General features: G+C 40.6%; 1 protein-coding gene and 1 long non-coding RNA gene across 2 annotated transcripts; one reads left to right on the plus strand and one right to left on the minus strand.

Annotated features, from left to right (window-relative positions):
- Position 1: 1 nt before the first annotated feature.
- On the plus strand, positions 2 to 4,125 carry LOC126911855 (uncharacterized). The gene is made up of 2 exons (XR_007706335.1): positions 2 to 738; positions 1,664 to 4,125. It is a non-coding gene; the product is annotated as an uncharacterized LOC126911855 (long non-coding RNA).
- A 1,957-nt stretch (positions 4,126 to 6,082) lies between these two features.
- LOC118281150 (ETV5-related protein Ets96B-like) lies at positions 6,083 to 14,015 on the minus strand. Its single transcript, XM_050700824.1, has 8 exons — positions 13,907 to 14,015; positions 12,945 to 13,067; positions 11,900 to 11,962; positions 11,187 to 11,293; positions 9,958 to 10,050; positions 8,959 to 9,080; positions 7,808 to 7,916; positions 6,083 to 6,544 (listed from the first exon to the last, which is right to left on the minus strand). The coding sequence occupies exons 1-8, from the start codon at positions 13,960 to 13,962 to the stop codon at positions 6,321 to 6,323; spliced, it is 897 nt and encodes a 298-aa protein (XP_050556781.1). The 5' UTR covers positions 13,963 to 14,015; the 3' UTR covers positions 6,083 to 6,320.
- Between the last annotated feature and the right edge of the window lie 401 nt (positions 14,016 to 14,416).

Here is a 14,416-nt window from a genome sequence, read left to right on the forward strand (position 1 = left end):
TGTGTCGCGGAATGCTGCTCATGAATATGAGCCTCTAGCATGGCTTGGAACTAGTCGAGTTCCTCGTCAAACAGTTACGTGAGTAAGCCGATAACATAATAATTAATTTAGTATGTCTCACGAATGTTATATTTTAATTTTTTTAATAGTTATTCCATTTTTTTTTATTTACACTCCGATATTAGCGCACCCTGGTGTAATGTCAAATGTCAGATGAGCTGTCAAATGTCAATTTGTTGAAATGTCATGATATTATCGACTGTTAAGTATTTTACATAGATTTATATAAACTTCCAAATATTACTATGTGTGTGTACGTACTGTGTAAGCGAAAATGAACTTTATAGCAATGCAAATAGTGTATAAATTTGTTTGGTATTCAAGATCATGTGTAAAAAATCATTGTTAGATAAAAATCAACTCTATTCTCTAGCGTTTAAAGTTGATATTCTAGTTGTAGAGTTAATAGTAATTCCTAAGCTTTCGATGTTTTGGTAAAGTGACTGAATACTGACAATAAAATGTACTATAACTTGATATTATGCGGCGAAAACGTTGTTTAACTAAATAACTGGTTTATACAACGGTTATTTTCGAATAACGTTATCTTACAACGTCGTTGCGCATCGTTGCGCAACTGTATTTTCGTTTGCGCAACTGATTATTTTGTTGTTTTATTCAATTCGTGAATTGCGCAAATAATTATTTAGAATTTCGATGTCATAGAATGCATATAAGGTGTTCTAAAAGTATCTGCCACGACTTTAATGAGAGGTAGTGTTAGGGGGTTTAACTTTCAAAAGGCGCCTAGCTTACTGGGGATAAAAGGGAGTGTGCTATTTTTAACTCACTAGAACTACTCTGGTAGCCACCCTCACCACCTGTCATATAATACTGCACGGTTGGTGCGGTGGCTGGGCAACTGGCTGCCGCGCAACGGGTAGCGGGTTCGATTCCCGCACGGAGCAACTCTTTGTGTGATCCACAAATTGTTGTTTCGGGTCTGGGTGTCATGTGTATGTGAACTTGTATGTTTGTAAACGCACCCACGACACAGGAGAAAATCCTAATGTGGCAACGTTTTTTAAAAAAAACAAAACAAAACAAAATAGACTTACTCCGGACTCACCCCCTATTACACAGAACTCTTAACATAATATAACTGGTGAAACATGGGTGTTACACTGTACATGCGCAACGAAGCGCAACTTAGCGCAACGAAGTGCAACTTAGCGCAACTATGTGCAACTTAGCGCAACTATGTGCAACTTAGCGCAACTATGAGTAACGAAGCGTTTTCGTCCGTTTATAAAAAACCTTAAAATACTTTTAAGATATTAAACGCACATAGATATTACAATCGTGTCCTCTAATAAAAGTTTAATTTCATATTCATTAATTATTATGTTATCGGCTTACTCACGTAACTGTTTGACGAGGAACTCGACTAGTTTCAGTAGCAGCGACAGTCGCCGCGTCGTGTGTCGCGGAATGCAGCTCATGAATATGAGCCTCTAGCATGGCTTGAAACTAGTCGAGTTCCTCGTCAAACAGTTACGTGAGTAAGCCGATAACATAATAATTAATTTAGTATGTCTCACGAAAGTTAGAATACAAACAAATTATAATAATTTTAAGGCCAAAATGTTTATATTACCTATAGGTGTTCTAAAAGTATCTGCCACGGCTTTAATGGGAGGTAGTGTTGTGTTTGAACATTACAATAGTGAATATAAATTATGAGTTTGTTATGAAAGAGCTATCTCTTTCACTGTCTCTGTCGCATCGTGCGTATTTGTGAACCACTTTATACAGAGTAGAGTCAATGTTTATTTAACTTGTTTATGTTCTCAAATTGAGTTAACTGGTCCGGGGTACGAAATGTCTTCACTATTGTAATGTTCAAACACAACACTACCTCCCATTGAAGCCGTGGCAGATACTTTTAGAACATCTTATAGATATATGTAGTGAAGAAATGTGTTATATTGTATAGTCCTATTAAATTGTTTTTTATATAAATAATATGTTTTTGTATGAGATTATCGTTGTGTACATAGGATTATATGTTTCATTTTGAATGGATTTTCATATAAGATATATAAGGTGACTGGTAATTAGTGAACGATATTTAAACACGTGATTGTACTCATGATTACAAACAACTTTCCCGAAGAAACTGTTTTTGTATACTCATTAGTTTTATTTTTATCAAAACTATAAAATTTCATTAGCACGCGCGCGTAAAGTTCCAAAATACCTACCTAGTTACTAGTCTTCCGATAACGCGGACGCCTCGCTGCTAACAGCTGATCATGCGAAAGCACGCGCGCGCAAAATTTTGTAGTTTTGTTATTGTGATAAAAATAAAACTAATGAGTATACAAAAAAAGTTTCTTCGGGAAAGTTGTTTGTAATCATGAGTACAATCACGTGTTTAAATATCGTTCACTAATTACCGGTCACCCTATGTATAAGTGCAATATATTTAACTCAAATTATAACTTATATACATCCTACATCCCTAGTCTATCATTCAGAGTTTCAAACAAACGAAACTCGCGATCTTTTCTTTTTAAATTTATATACTTTTTTAGATATTATACAATATAATAATAGAGTATGTTAACTAACAGAGGGCTCCTTTAAACTCGTTAATCTATATCATTAATAGATTGAAATAAAAATATCGGCATATAAAACATAAGCAATAAATTGCAACGTTGCCTTCCTTCAACTACGCGTGCACAGTTTCTTTTACGTATCGATTTAAAATTTTTGGTGAATATTTTAATTCATTAGCTACTTCCGCACGGTTTCACCCGCTCTACTCGGTTTCTATTAATCGTAGCGTGATGTTTTATAGCCTATAACCTTCCTCGATGAATGCACTATTCAACACAAAAAGAATTATTCAAATCGGACCAGTAGTTCCGGAGATTAGCGCGTTCAAACAAACAAACTCTTCAGCTTTATAATATTAGTATAGATATGTAAATATGTAATTATAATATTATATGTAATATATATAGTATAGATTTTAAAAAATAAATTGTTTTGCTTTTGAGTGGTAATATTTTTGTTAGCATGTATGGATGCTATACTATTGCAAGTTAACAGGAATGCCCTCTGTTAGTTAACATACTGTATAATAGTATAAATTGTTTTTAGATGTTAAGAAAAGTATTATACATATAATATAAATATTATTAGTTATAGTTGCAATTTCATTGTGAAACTACTGATGACTGTCTTTAATGATTTTCCATACATTATATTAGTCTTTATATATCATGTAATCATATGACATATTAACAGTCTACAAGTGTCCACTGATGACCAAAGGCCTCTTCTCAAACGGAGAAGGTTTGAGCATTAAGGTAGGTGTCCACAGGCCCGCATTGTACGCATCGCACGCATCAGACGGATCGCATCAAACGGATTGACTGCGTCCACTGTATCGGCAGCGTTCGGATTACCGATGTCACTTTCACTCGGATTTTTGGCATCGGCATTCCGTATGACGTCATCAGTACGCATCGCATGTAGGCATTGCCGATGATACGGTCCGTACGATGCGGATCAGTGGACGCAGTTGTATGAGTTTCTATACAAGACAAACTAAAATCCGTTGCGTGCGATGCGTACGATGCGGGCCTGTGGACTTACATTCAATGGTCACGCTCGCTCAATGTGGGTCGGTGATTTAAAATTTTCAATCAAAAACTAGCAAACCCGGCGAACTCCGTTTCGCTACCAATAACTTTACCTGTATTCCTACTTTTCTCTTAATTTTTTTCCTGAATTTTCTTTGCTATAAACCTCACGGAGCCTGAGACCTTTCCAACGAATGCAAAACCGTGGAAATCGGTTCGTGCGTTCTGGAGTTATAGCGTCAGGAAGGAAAACCCGACTTATTTTTATATTATAGATTATAAGCCCAGGTTTCTATGATATGATGTGTATTTCTTTGTGAATAATAAAGTGTGAGGTTATGTCTATGTCAGTCAGTTATCAGTAGTTTCTCAGTAAAGTTGCGTAATGTTGTTACACCGCGACTGTTCAATGTTTCTGTATAATTGTACACGTTTATGTCGAATCCGTATAATAAATGTTTATATTATATTTGGTTTGTTTTTCTTTATATACCTACCAATGGCTTCGCTTGTGTTGCCGTGGGATAAAAAGTAGCTCATGTGTTATATTGTGTCAAAAATAGTTTATGGTTTCTGAAGTCGATTTCTGGTTGCTTTGGACACAACCACGGGGCCCATTATGGCGTGGGTCTCAGCATTTGCTGCCTCTTGATACATGACTAATCTGGGACTGCTCTCGCCTCACCCAAGGCGGGAGAAGTAATTGGATGATTTTGCCCCCTCAAAAATTAGTAGTGCTTGGTGAAGACGGGTACCTATTAGTCCAGGTGTGGACTTGATGATTTGGTGTTTATTAACTAAAAATCACTGTTTACTCACGTACATTAATGGGGAAAAGCTCTACTAGTTTCGAGTCACAGAGAAATTGTGCCTCATAACTCAACATCATTTCAACTCCTCCATCCATAGGCCCGCACGTACGCATCGCACGCAACGAAACTCATACAACTGCGTCCACTGATCCGCATCGTACGGACCGCATCATCGGCAATGCCTACATGCGATGCGTACTGATGACGTCATACGGAATGCTGATGCCAAAAATCCGAGTGAAAGTAGTATCGGCAATCCGATTGCTGATACTCGCGTCGGCAATCCAATCGCTGTCGATACAGTGGACGCAGTCTGAAAAATTAATCCGTTTGATGCGATCCGTCCGATGCGTACGATGCGGGCCTGTGGACGCTTACCATAAACCATGATTTTTGAGTTAAATTAGTATGTCGGACGATAGTTATTATAAAAGATATTTAGTGTTAAATAAAACTCCAAGTAAATCAGTTTACTTTATATATTTATTTAATGTATATTCACAAGATTGCTTCTCATTATAATATCAGATATTATTGTAACTACACTTCTAAACATAGTATTGCACAATTTTATTTATTACTCGTTAATTTTATTATTAATTATGTCTAAAACAACGTCACGCCTTTTATCCCCAAAGGGGCCGGCAGAGGTGCACATTACGGCACGTAATGCCGCTATACAATGTACACACACTGTTCACCATTTGTATTATAAGTCTCATGTAATAGTGGGGGATCTATATTTCGGTATTACGAAAATTTCTCAGTAGTAACACGGAGTCTGGAATTGTGGCCAGTATATGGCAATAGGCTCACCCCCTATTACATGGGACTTATAACACAAATGGTGAAAAGTGGGTGTTCATTGTATAGCGGCATTACGTGCCATAATGTGCACCTCTGCCTACCCCTTCGGGGATAAAAGGTGTGACGATACATATAATAATTATTATATATTATTGACTAGAGTAGGTTCTTATTACTTAGTAACTAAGGATGTTTTTCCACCAGAGATGTGCTATGCTACGTTGCTGTGGATGCGTTTGGCTTCCACCAATCATATTCATTGGTACACATAGCTTAGCACTGGTGGAAACGGACTCAGCTAACCTATGTTTTTTATATGAAAATATGCGTGCTATGGATGGCTTCCCTACTATCAATACATCGCATACTCGAGCTGCGCATCTTCCTCGCACAGCTACATAGCTTAGTATCAGTGGAAACGGTCACATAGTTTCACGGCTTAGCTATTACATCTTTGTAGCATAGCTACATAGCACATCTCTGGTAGAAAAGCACACTAAAGAGAGGAATGCTAACTTTGGTTCAATGTTTTAAATAAACTAGAAAGAGTTTGTGTTGATTGAGATATTTTAACTTAAAACTACTATGTATTAGTTAGAAGATATATAGATAGATAGAATAATGTAATTTCTACATCGAATTGAGATTTATTTCACTGTACATTAATTTATCCTTATTTAGATTATAATTAAGACTAGTTTTTCATTCGGCTTCGCCCGTTATTATGAATAAGATATTATATAGAGTACTACGTTTTACTAGTAATACATTAAAAAACAAAAATTTTGCTCTAAAAGTCTTAAAAAAAATCGATATTAGCTTTTCAAATCAGAGTCACAATTAAAACACAACCTTAAAACTAAACTATTAAGGTTTAAAATGCAAAATCAACCAAAAAAACAATAGAATTCTTTGCCATCACACTGACCAAAGACCGAACAAACCAAACTCAACTTTAACGTACAACAAATACAGTTTAAAATCGAAAAACAAAACATAAATAAAAATTTCTTTGGCTATCATACAAACAAAATTGAACCTTATTTTATGCGTCATAATGTCCACTATGGTTAATATGGTGATGGTAGTACCGTCTTTGGTAGTCGGCAGTTTGAGGAGGGGGCTGCAGGTATTGGGGGTACACCCCCCCGTATAGGGAGGTGAGGACGTCGTAGGGGGCCGGTGGGGGGGGAGACCTGGCGCGAGGGGGGGCAGCCATGCTGAATAGGGCTTCTGGGTCGCAGACGAATTTGTAGACGTAGCGTTCTCCTGAGAAAAAAAAAAAATGTTACATTTGTTATCATCCCTTCTCCTGGGTGTCACATACCCGACTGGTGGACTTATGTTGGATTTTTGTCGGAAAAGATCACAGAACCTGCTCGAGGATCTGATAAATTTTAATACCGCTTCTCTTCCCGTAGGTGTCATATACCCGACTGGTCGACTATACATACATAGTTAATTTTAGTCATTCAAAATCATCGACATCTACTTGAGAATCTTCTAAATATCACCACCATTACTCTTCCCATGGGTGTCACACACCCAGCTAAGAAACTACACATTAGACAGAGACCGTGCAGCAACGCTCTCTGATAAACCTGAACCTTTTACACTGCGATCTCCAACCCGCCTGCCTGCGGAGATTATGGCAAACCGTCTTATGTAGAGGAGGCTCATAGTCCAGCAGTGGACTGTCTCCCCATGTTGATGATGATAATATCTCCTATGGAGTTCCCATCATAGAACCTATGGAGTTTCTTGCTCGTCCTTCTCCATAGGAATCTACACTTTGGAACGAGCAAATAGACCAACTAGAGGACTGACCGACAGACAGACGTTATTAATATTATTATATTTGCTTTGACGTTCAAAAGTGCCTTCCTGGTCTATTTTTTTTTATGTTAAATGGGCCGACGTTTGGCCGCTATCTCGCCTGATGGTAAGTGATGATGGGGCCTACGATGGAGCACGTCTGCCCATAAGCAACCTATTCACTCGGGCCTTGAAGACACCCAGGTTATACCCATCAGGAAACACAGACTCCGGCAAGGAGTTCCACTCCCTAGCAGTTCGCACAAGGAAGCTTGGAGCGAAGCGCTTCGTGCGAGTGGGTGGGATATCTACCATGAAACGGTGACACCTCGCCGATTGTCTTGTGGTTCGATGATGGAAAGGACTAGGAGGAATCAAGTACTGTGTAGTGGTTCTTTCCTCTAAAGACCACTACAGAACCAACTTGCACGGTTCTCTCACATTATCCTCTATTTCATTGTCTGGACTTTAAAAGAGACTATGACCTCTGAGTTTGTTTCGGCATTTCTTCTCAGAGTAGTCAGATAGGAAATGCCGGCCTCATCTAGCTATTTGAAATATTGACGTGTAAAAGTGTTATTTTATGACCTATTTACAGAAATAAATATAATTTATTTATCATTTATCAAGTAGTGCAGTATCCCCGTCTAGCAGTCTATTTGAAATAAATGGTTTTGACTTTGACTTTGACTTTGAATGATAGAACAGCCTACATACCTGCTACCTTCTGCATGATACCCTTTTCGTAGTAGTATCGGAGTGACCGGGACAGCTTGTCGTAATTCATCGCTGGTCTATTCTTCTGCGCGCCCCACCGGCGAGCCACCTGCAAGAAGACAGCAGTTCTACCTTCATCGGTCTTTGAGAAGAATCAAGAATCTTACTTTGTCCTAGTATCCGCAAAATAGCTTGGTAATGGTTGGATGCGTAGAGCTGAAGACCGGACTTAGCATGGCATGCCATTGGAGAGGCCTGGGGCCTTAGTCTGCTATTACAATTGTGTCAGAATGGTCGATCACTGAGCAGTGCGAGAGGGACGGAGCTATACAACCTACATAGCTCCGTCCCTCTCGGCCCCTGGTCATTGGGGGAGGCTTACCAACTTATGTTCATCAGTGGATATTTTGCAGACAGTGTAAAATTACCAAATCACTTTTTATGGTATAAGCCGGTAAACGAGTAGACGTATCACCTGATGGTAAAAGCAATCGCCGCCGCCCATGGACACTTGAAACACTAGAGGCGTTACTAGTGCGTTGCCGGCCTTTTAGGGGTTAGGAATTTAAGGGTTGTTCGGAATCGGGGATTGGGAACTCACTCACACAACGCAAGCGTTGTGTCACGTCGGTGTACTGCTCGGCCGTGGTATCACTCCGGTCGAGCCGACACAGCAGTGCCGAAGTATGCTACAGTACTAATTAATATTATAATGCAAAAGTTTGTGTGTTAGTGTGTATGTTTATTACTCAAAAACGTTAAACCAGCTGAAAGGGTAGCGGTGAAATTTGGAATAGGAATAGATTGTGATCTGGAATAACACATAGGCATGACACAGGAGAAAATCCTAGTGTAGACGGGCAACGCTTAAAAAATACATCTCATAATACCATGAAAATTAAGGGAAGTGGAAACTGTCTTTTTCTTTTACTTCTCCTCTAATAAAATCTTCTGATTTATTTCGTTGCGGGATACAAGACAGTCATTCATGTCCCTGGGACGTTGGACTTCAGTGTTCCGGTGTTTGCATGGTTGTATCTACTGTAGATCCTGGTGCACAGGAGTTGCAGCGGTACGGGAGGTTATGGCGGGATTGTGTGATAATCAAATAATGTATCAGAGATCTCCTGTAAAGAGTAACATTTGCTTACCTCCTCAGGCTCATGCAGTTTAAACTCCAGCCCGCGGCCGGTCCAGGCGACACAGCGCGCCCCCTCAGCCAGCAGCGACACCAGAAACTGCCACAGCTGGAGAGCACCGCGTCTACCACCACCTGGTAATGAGACCATCATTAGATATAGAGAATCTGAAGAAATATTTCTGATTAAATTGCCGCGTTGCTTTGTTTTAAAAGATACTTAGTTGGGGACTTAAGGATGCTTTTCCTACCAGAGATGTCATACAGATGCTCATAGCTAAGCTGTGAAACTATGTGACCGTTTCCCTGAAACTAAGCTATGTAGCTGTGCGAGGAAGACGCGTCCAGCTCAGTATGCGATGTATCGATAGTAGGGAACTGCCTACTATAGTACACATTAATAGCACGCATACACAGCACCATCCATAATATACTTTCTTTCCAGATATACAACATGCTTGCGCTTTCCATTTGGGCTAAGCTATGTGTACCGGTGAATTAATTGATGGAAGCCAACCGCATCCACAGCTATGTAGCATATGCTACATCTCTGGTGGAAAAACACCTAACCTTTCTAGTTCGTAGGTCTTAGGGATTCCCAGGTAAGGCAGTGTTATAGAGTATCAACATGAGGTCTTGAATGTTTCAGTAGTCACATCTATAACAGGTGGAAAGTGGTCTTCAACTGGTATCGCTCGTAAGGGCTGTTACACATGTGCAGCATGTTACCAACGGCAGAGCCGTAACTGCATCCGTTTCGCGTCAGGTAGATCGGCAGCCCTGTTGCCAACGGCATTCCTCTGCCATTGGCAATATGCTGCTCGTGTGTAAGAGCTCTGAAGCTCTAAAAAAAAAAATACTCGGGCTTTGAAGACACCCAGGTTATACCCATCAGGAAACACAGAAACACTTCCCGTGAAAAATTCTACTCTTTAGCAGTTCGCAATGAAGCTTGAAGTCGCTTTATCCTTTACCATATATCTGGTGGTGTTACGATGAATGTGGTGCTTACCAGCATGCGTGGTGGTGACGTGTTGGTGTGGAGACGCAGCATCAGTGCGCGCTGACGTGGTCGGCGCTGACGTGGAGCATAAGGAACTGCTTACTGGAATTTGGAGAAATATTTTTTTAATGTGAGAGGATCATGCTACTGCTGTGTCGGCTCTTGTGGACTGATACCATTTAAAGGTAGTATATCGGTGTGATACTACCACAGTTTTGTACATAGTGTGCAGCCACGTAAGGAAAAGAGGGGTGGTCCAATGAAAAGGTCGGCAACACACTTTTAACTGAAAACAACCGACGTGAAACAACGCTTGTGTTGTGTTTCGTTAGATGAGTGAGGTTATCGAAGCCTAATTATCCTCCTTCCCAATCTCCAATTCCCCAACAAACCTTAAATTCCTAACCCCCAAAAGACGGGCAACGCACTAATAACTCCTCTTGTTTTGCGGGTGTCCATGGGTGGCGTTGATTGCTTACCATCAGCTGATCCGCCTGCTCGTTTGGCCCTATTTCGTAAAAAAATCTCAAATAAAATGTATGCCACAACTGTGACACCCGAGACCGCAACCCCAGAGGAGTAACAGTTGCATTACCGGATTAAAAAAGGAATACACTATTTTCTTAAAGATTTAAAGGTAATATCGGGTGCTCTTGTTTCGTGGACCATATTTTGCCTTCTGCGGACCACTGATAGTCCAAAGACCATCCGTTAGGAACAGCTGACTATAAAACAATACTGCAAATCATAGGCGTAGCCAAGGGGGTGGGGTTTGCTGAGCCTTGAACAGGGACTCAGTCACAATAAATCACAAAAATAAAACCCCCTAAAATGCGTACCTAGACATTACAGAGCGTTATTTTTCTATTTAGCATAGTACATCCCCTGTTTGGTAAAGGTCTCTATGACTACCTATGAAACGGTATATCTATAATATAAAAATAAGTCGGGTTTTCCTTCCTGACGCTATAACTCTAGAACTCACGAACCGATTTCCACGGTTTTGCATTCGTTGGAAAGGTCTCGGGCTCCGTGAGGTTTATAGCAAAGAAAAATTCAGAAAACATTTGAGAAAAGCAGAAAAACGGAGAATCATTAGTGGCGAAACGGAGTTCGCCGAGTTTGCTAGTTACATATAAAGTATTTTTTTTTTGCTCACATATTTCATGGGTCGACTTTCTTGAACCCCTCCCGAAACTAAAACCTGGCTACGCCTATGCTGCAAATCCATGCCTCACCTAGTTTCTCGTCCCAGTGCTGGTGGTGGTCGGTGCTGGAGACCGGCTCCTGTCTCTCGCGCGGCTCCTCCGCTACTTCTTCACCACACTTCCCGTAGGAACTGCATCTGATGATACCACAATTATAAACCTATGTTCTAAATCTAAACTAATAAATAAAACTGCGGCGTAGGTACTCGAATGTTTGTAACATTAAAATGACTGCATACATGCATACGTACAATACTGTCTGTCTGTTTGTTCCGGCTAATCTCTGAAATGGCTGGACCGATTTTGACAGGACTTTTATTGGTAGGGTAGCTGATGCACTTAGGAGTTTTTTCAGAAAATGAGGTCATAAGTCCGTAATCTACGCGAGGCAGGTTGCTAGTATCAGCTAGTTAGATATTATGGTGATGCCTCTAAATCTCTTAAATAAAAACGCTATAGATGTGTAAGTTTCGGCATAGAACTAGAAGTAAACACCTTCGTATTAGTAATCGAAACGAGAGAGCGTTCGGAGCTCTGATTGGTCGGCTCGAATAAAAGGCTACATGTCTCCTGATCTGAGACAAAATACAACTACTTATTGTTTTTATTATAACCCTCGTGAGACATACTTAATTAATGATTATACTAGCATGGCTTGAAACTAGTCGAGTTTCTCGTCAAACAGTTACGTGAGTAAGCCGATAACGTAATAATTAACAAATATTATTTTCGTTGTATTTTACCTGTGCATCTGTGCGGAGTAGTCCCTGTACTCAGGACGCGTCTCCTCTCCCTCCCCCTTACATCTAAGGAACATAAAGAAAATCTTATAGTACCTAGAGATCGACCCGGAACTGCGGACTACCTAGTGGGTTTACCGGGGCTCCGGCTCGAAAAGCAGGAGTAGGAACGGGGTAGTGTTTAGTCAGTAAGAGTCTGACACTCTCTCTCGCCTCGCCCAAGGTGGGAGAAGTCATAGGATGATTTCCCCCTCAAAAAAACCGTAAAAAGCTATGCTACGAAGATGTAATAGCTAAGCTGTGAAACTATGTGACCGTTTCCACTGATACTAAACTGTGCGAGGAAGATGCGCAGCTCGAGTATGCGATGTAACGATAGTAGAGAAGCCATCCGTAGCACGCATCTTTCCATATAAAAAACATAGCTTAACTGAGTCCGTTTCCATCAGTGCTAAGCTATGTGTACCAATAAATATGATTGGTGGAAACCAAACGCATCCACAGCAACGTAGCATAGCACATTTCTGGTGGTCCCTCCTAAAATAGGTTATGCCTAATATGGCTCAAAGTTATAATTGTTGATGCTTGGGTTTTCCATAATCAGTTCAATTAAAACTAGTGGTCGAAATTCGACCATATACGATTTAATTTACAATACCACTTAACATACGTTCAAGGATAATTTTTATTTGCTAGTTTTGTAAAATTCAAATAAATATATTCCGGCGCATCATGAACAGGGAAACTCTATTCATATGAGACGTGAGAATATCATCGCAATGTCTGTCGATTTTGACGTTTTGTCAAATACGATCAGATACTATGCATGGTAGCGTGCGTAATGTTTTATTTATCGATTTAATGTACTTTGTAAGCATTATTTTTGAAAAATATTTGCGTTCTGCACTTCTCCTACACATAAACTATAAGTGTACCAAATTTTATGCTCTTACGTCCGCGCAATTTTCGTAAAAAGGGTCCAAAGTTTTTGCATCACGTATTAATATATAGATACAGCTGAAATATTATTTTATAAATATATACTCACGGCTCATGTTGGTCAATCAGCGTGTGCGCATGTGTGTGTGCGTGTCGCGCGTACAGCTGCGGGTGGGTGTGTGTGTGGGGGTGTTCGTACGGGCGAGCTGATGATGTGGGCGTCGAGGATTCCCTGGAACAGAAGACATTGGGTAATTGTTTAATACTTACTACTAACTAAGCTTATAGTTGTCCTGATGGTAAGCGGTCTTCGTAGACTAAAGGTAAGCGTCCACAGGCCCGCATCGCACGCAACGGATGTTAGTTAGTCTTGTATAGAAACTCGTACAACTGCGTCCACTGATCCGCATCGTACGGACCGCATCATCGGCAATGTCTACATGCGATGCGTACTGATGACGTCATACGGAATGCGTGCGATACGGGCCTGTGGACGCTTACCTTAAAGCGACGTCTTATGTGAGCGATCGATTGAGTTGTGTTTCATTGTACGAGTGAGGTTACCGGAGGTCTAATTTACCTTCCTTCCCAATCCCCGATTCCCCAACATCCCTTAAATTCCTAAAAAGGCCGGCAACGCACTTGTAACGCCTCTGGTGTTTCGGGTGTCCATGGGCGGCGGCGATTGCTTATCATCAGGGTGACCCTAAGCTACGGACTATCTAGCGAGTTTGCCGGGGCCCTGCCACGAAAAGCAGGTGTAGGAACGGGGTGGTTTTTAGTCAGTAAGAGTCTGATACTCCCTCTCGCCTCGCCAAGGGAGGGAGAAGTCATTAGATGATATTCTCCCCTTAAAAAAGATATCAGCCAGTCAGTCGGTCAGTCCTCTAGTGAAGCTATTTGCTTGTTTTAACAAATAACGATCAAGAAACTCCATGGTTACACTTTTTTAAACCCAGCAACGCACTTGTAAACTCCTATGTTTTTGCAGATGTCCATGGGCGGTGTCGATTGCTTACCATCAGGGTGATCTGCCGTATAACAAAAATGTCACTAATCATCAAGTGTTACCTGTGCTGGTAGTGCAGTCCCCAGGGTATGGGGTAGGGCTGGGTCTGCTGCGCCATGTCACCACCCTGCCGCTGCCCGCCGACGACAGCTCATTGCGAGGGTCTGGAGTGCAAGAAATAGGGAATTAGACATTGGAAGCGCTCTTTATATGCCTGCCGTGAAAACAGACTGTTAAGTTCAACAAGGCAGAATTAAGTGCATATTTATATATTTATAGTATTTTATGTTTTAGTATATTACACACACGCCTTTTATCCCCGAAGGGGTAGGCAGGGGTGCACATTACGGCACGTACTTTTCACCATTTGTGTTATAAGTCCCATGTAATGGGGGTGTGCCTATTGCCATATACTGGACACAATTGCAGACTCCGTGCTACTACCGAGAAAAATAGAAAATCCGAAAAAAATCCAGTAATACTTTGCCCGACCCGGGAATCGAACCCAAACCCGACCAAAAAAGATTTCTTTTAGTATATTATTATTGTATTCATATCCTTCGTAGCCTTCG

This window comes from Spodoptera frugiperda, chromosome 19, assembly GCF_023101765.2.
Source record: "Spodoptera frugiperda isolate SF20-4 chromosome 19, AGI-APGP_CSIRO_Sfru_2.0, whole genome shotgun sequence".
NCBI lineage: Eukaryota > Metazoa > Arthropoda > Insecta > Lepidoptera > Noctuidae > Spodoptera > Spodoptera frugiperda.

What these genes read in the sequence shown, in the direction of transcription:
- LOC118281150 (XM_050700824.1), bottom strand. Translation starts at nt 13,962, where the DNA reads ATGGCGCAGCAGACCCAGCCCTACCCCATACCCTGGGGACTGCACTAC. An exon ending in CTGATTGACCAACATGAGCC is followed by an intron (nt 11,963 to 12,944) that starts GTGAGTATATAT and finishes TATGTTCCTTAG; the next exon opens with ATGTAAGGGGGAGGGAGAGG. An exon ending in GCACTGGGACGAGAAACTAG is followed by an intron (nt 10,051 to 11,186) that starts GTGAGGCATGGA and finishes TCCAAATTCCAG; the next exon opens with TAAGCAGTTCCTTATGCTCC.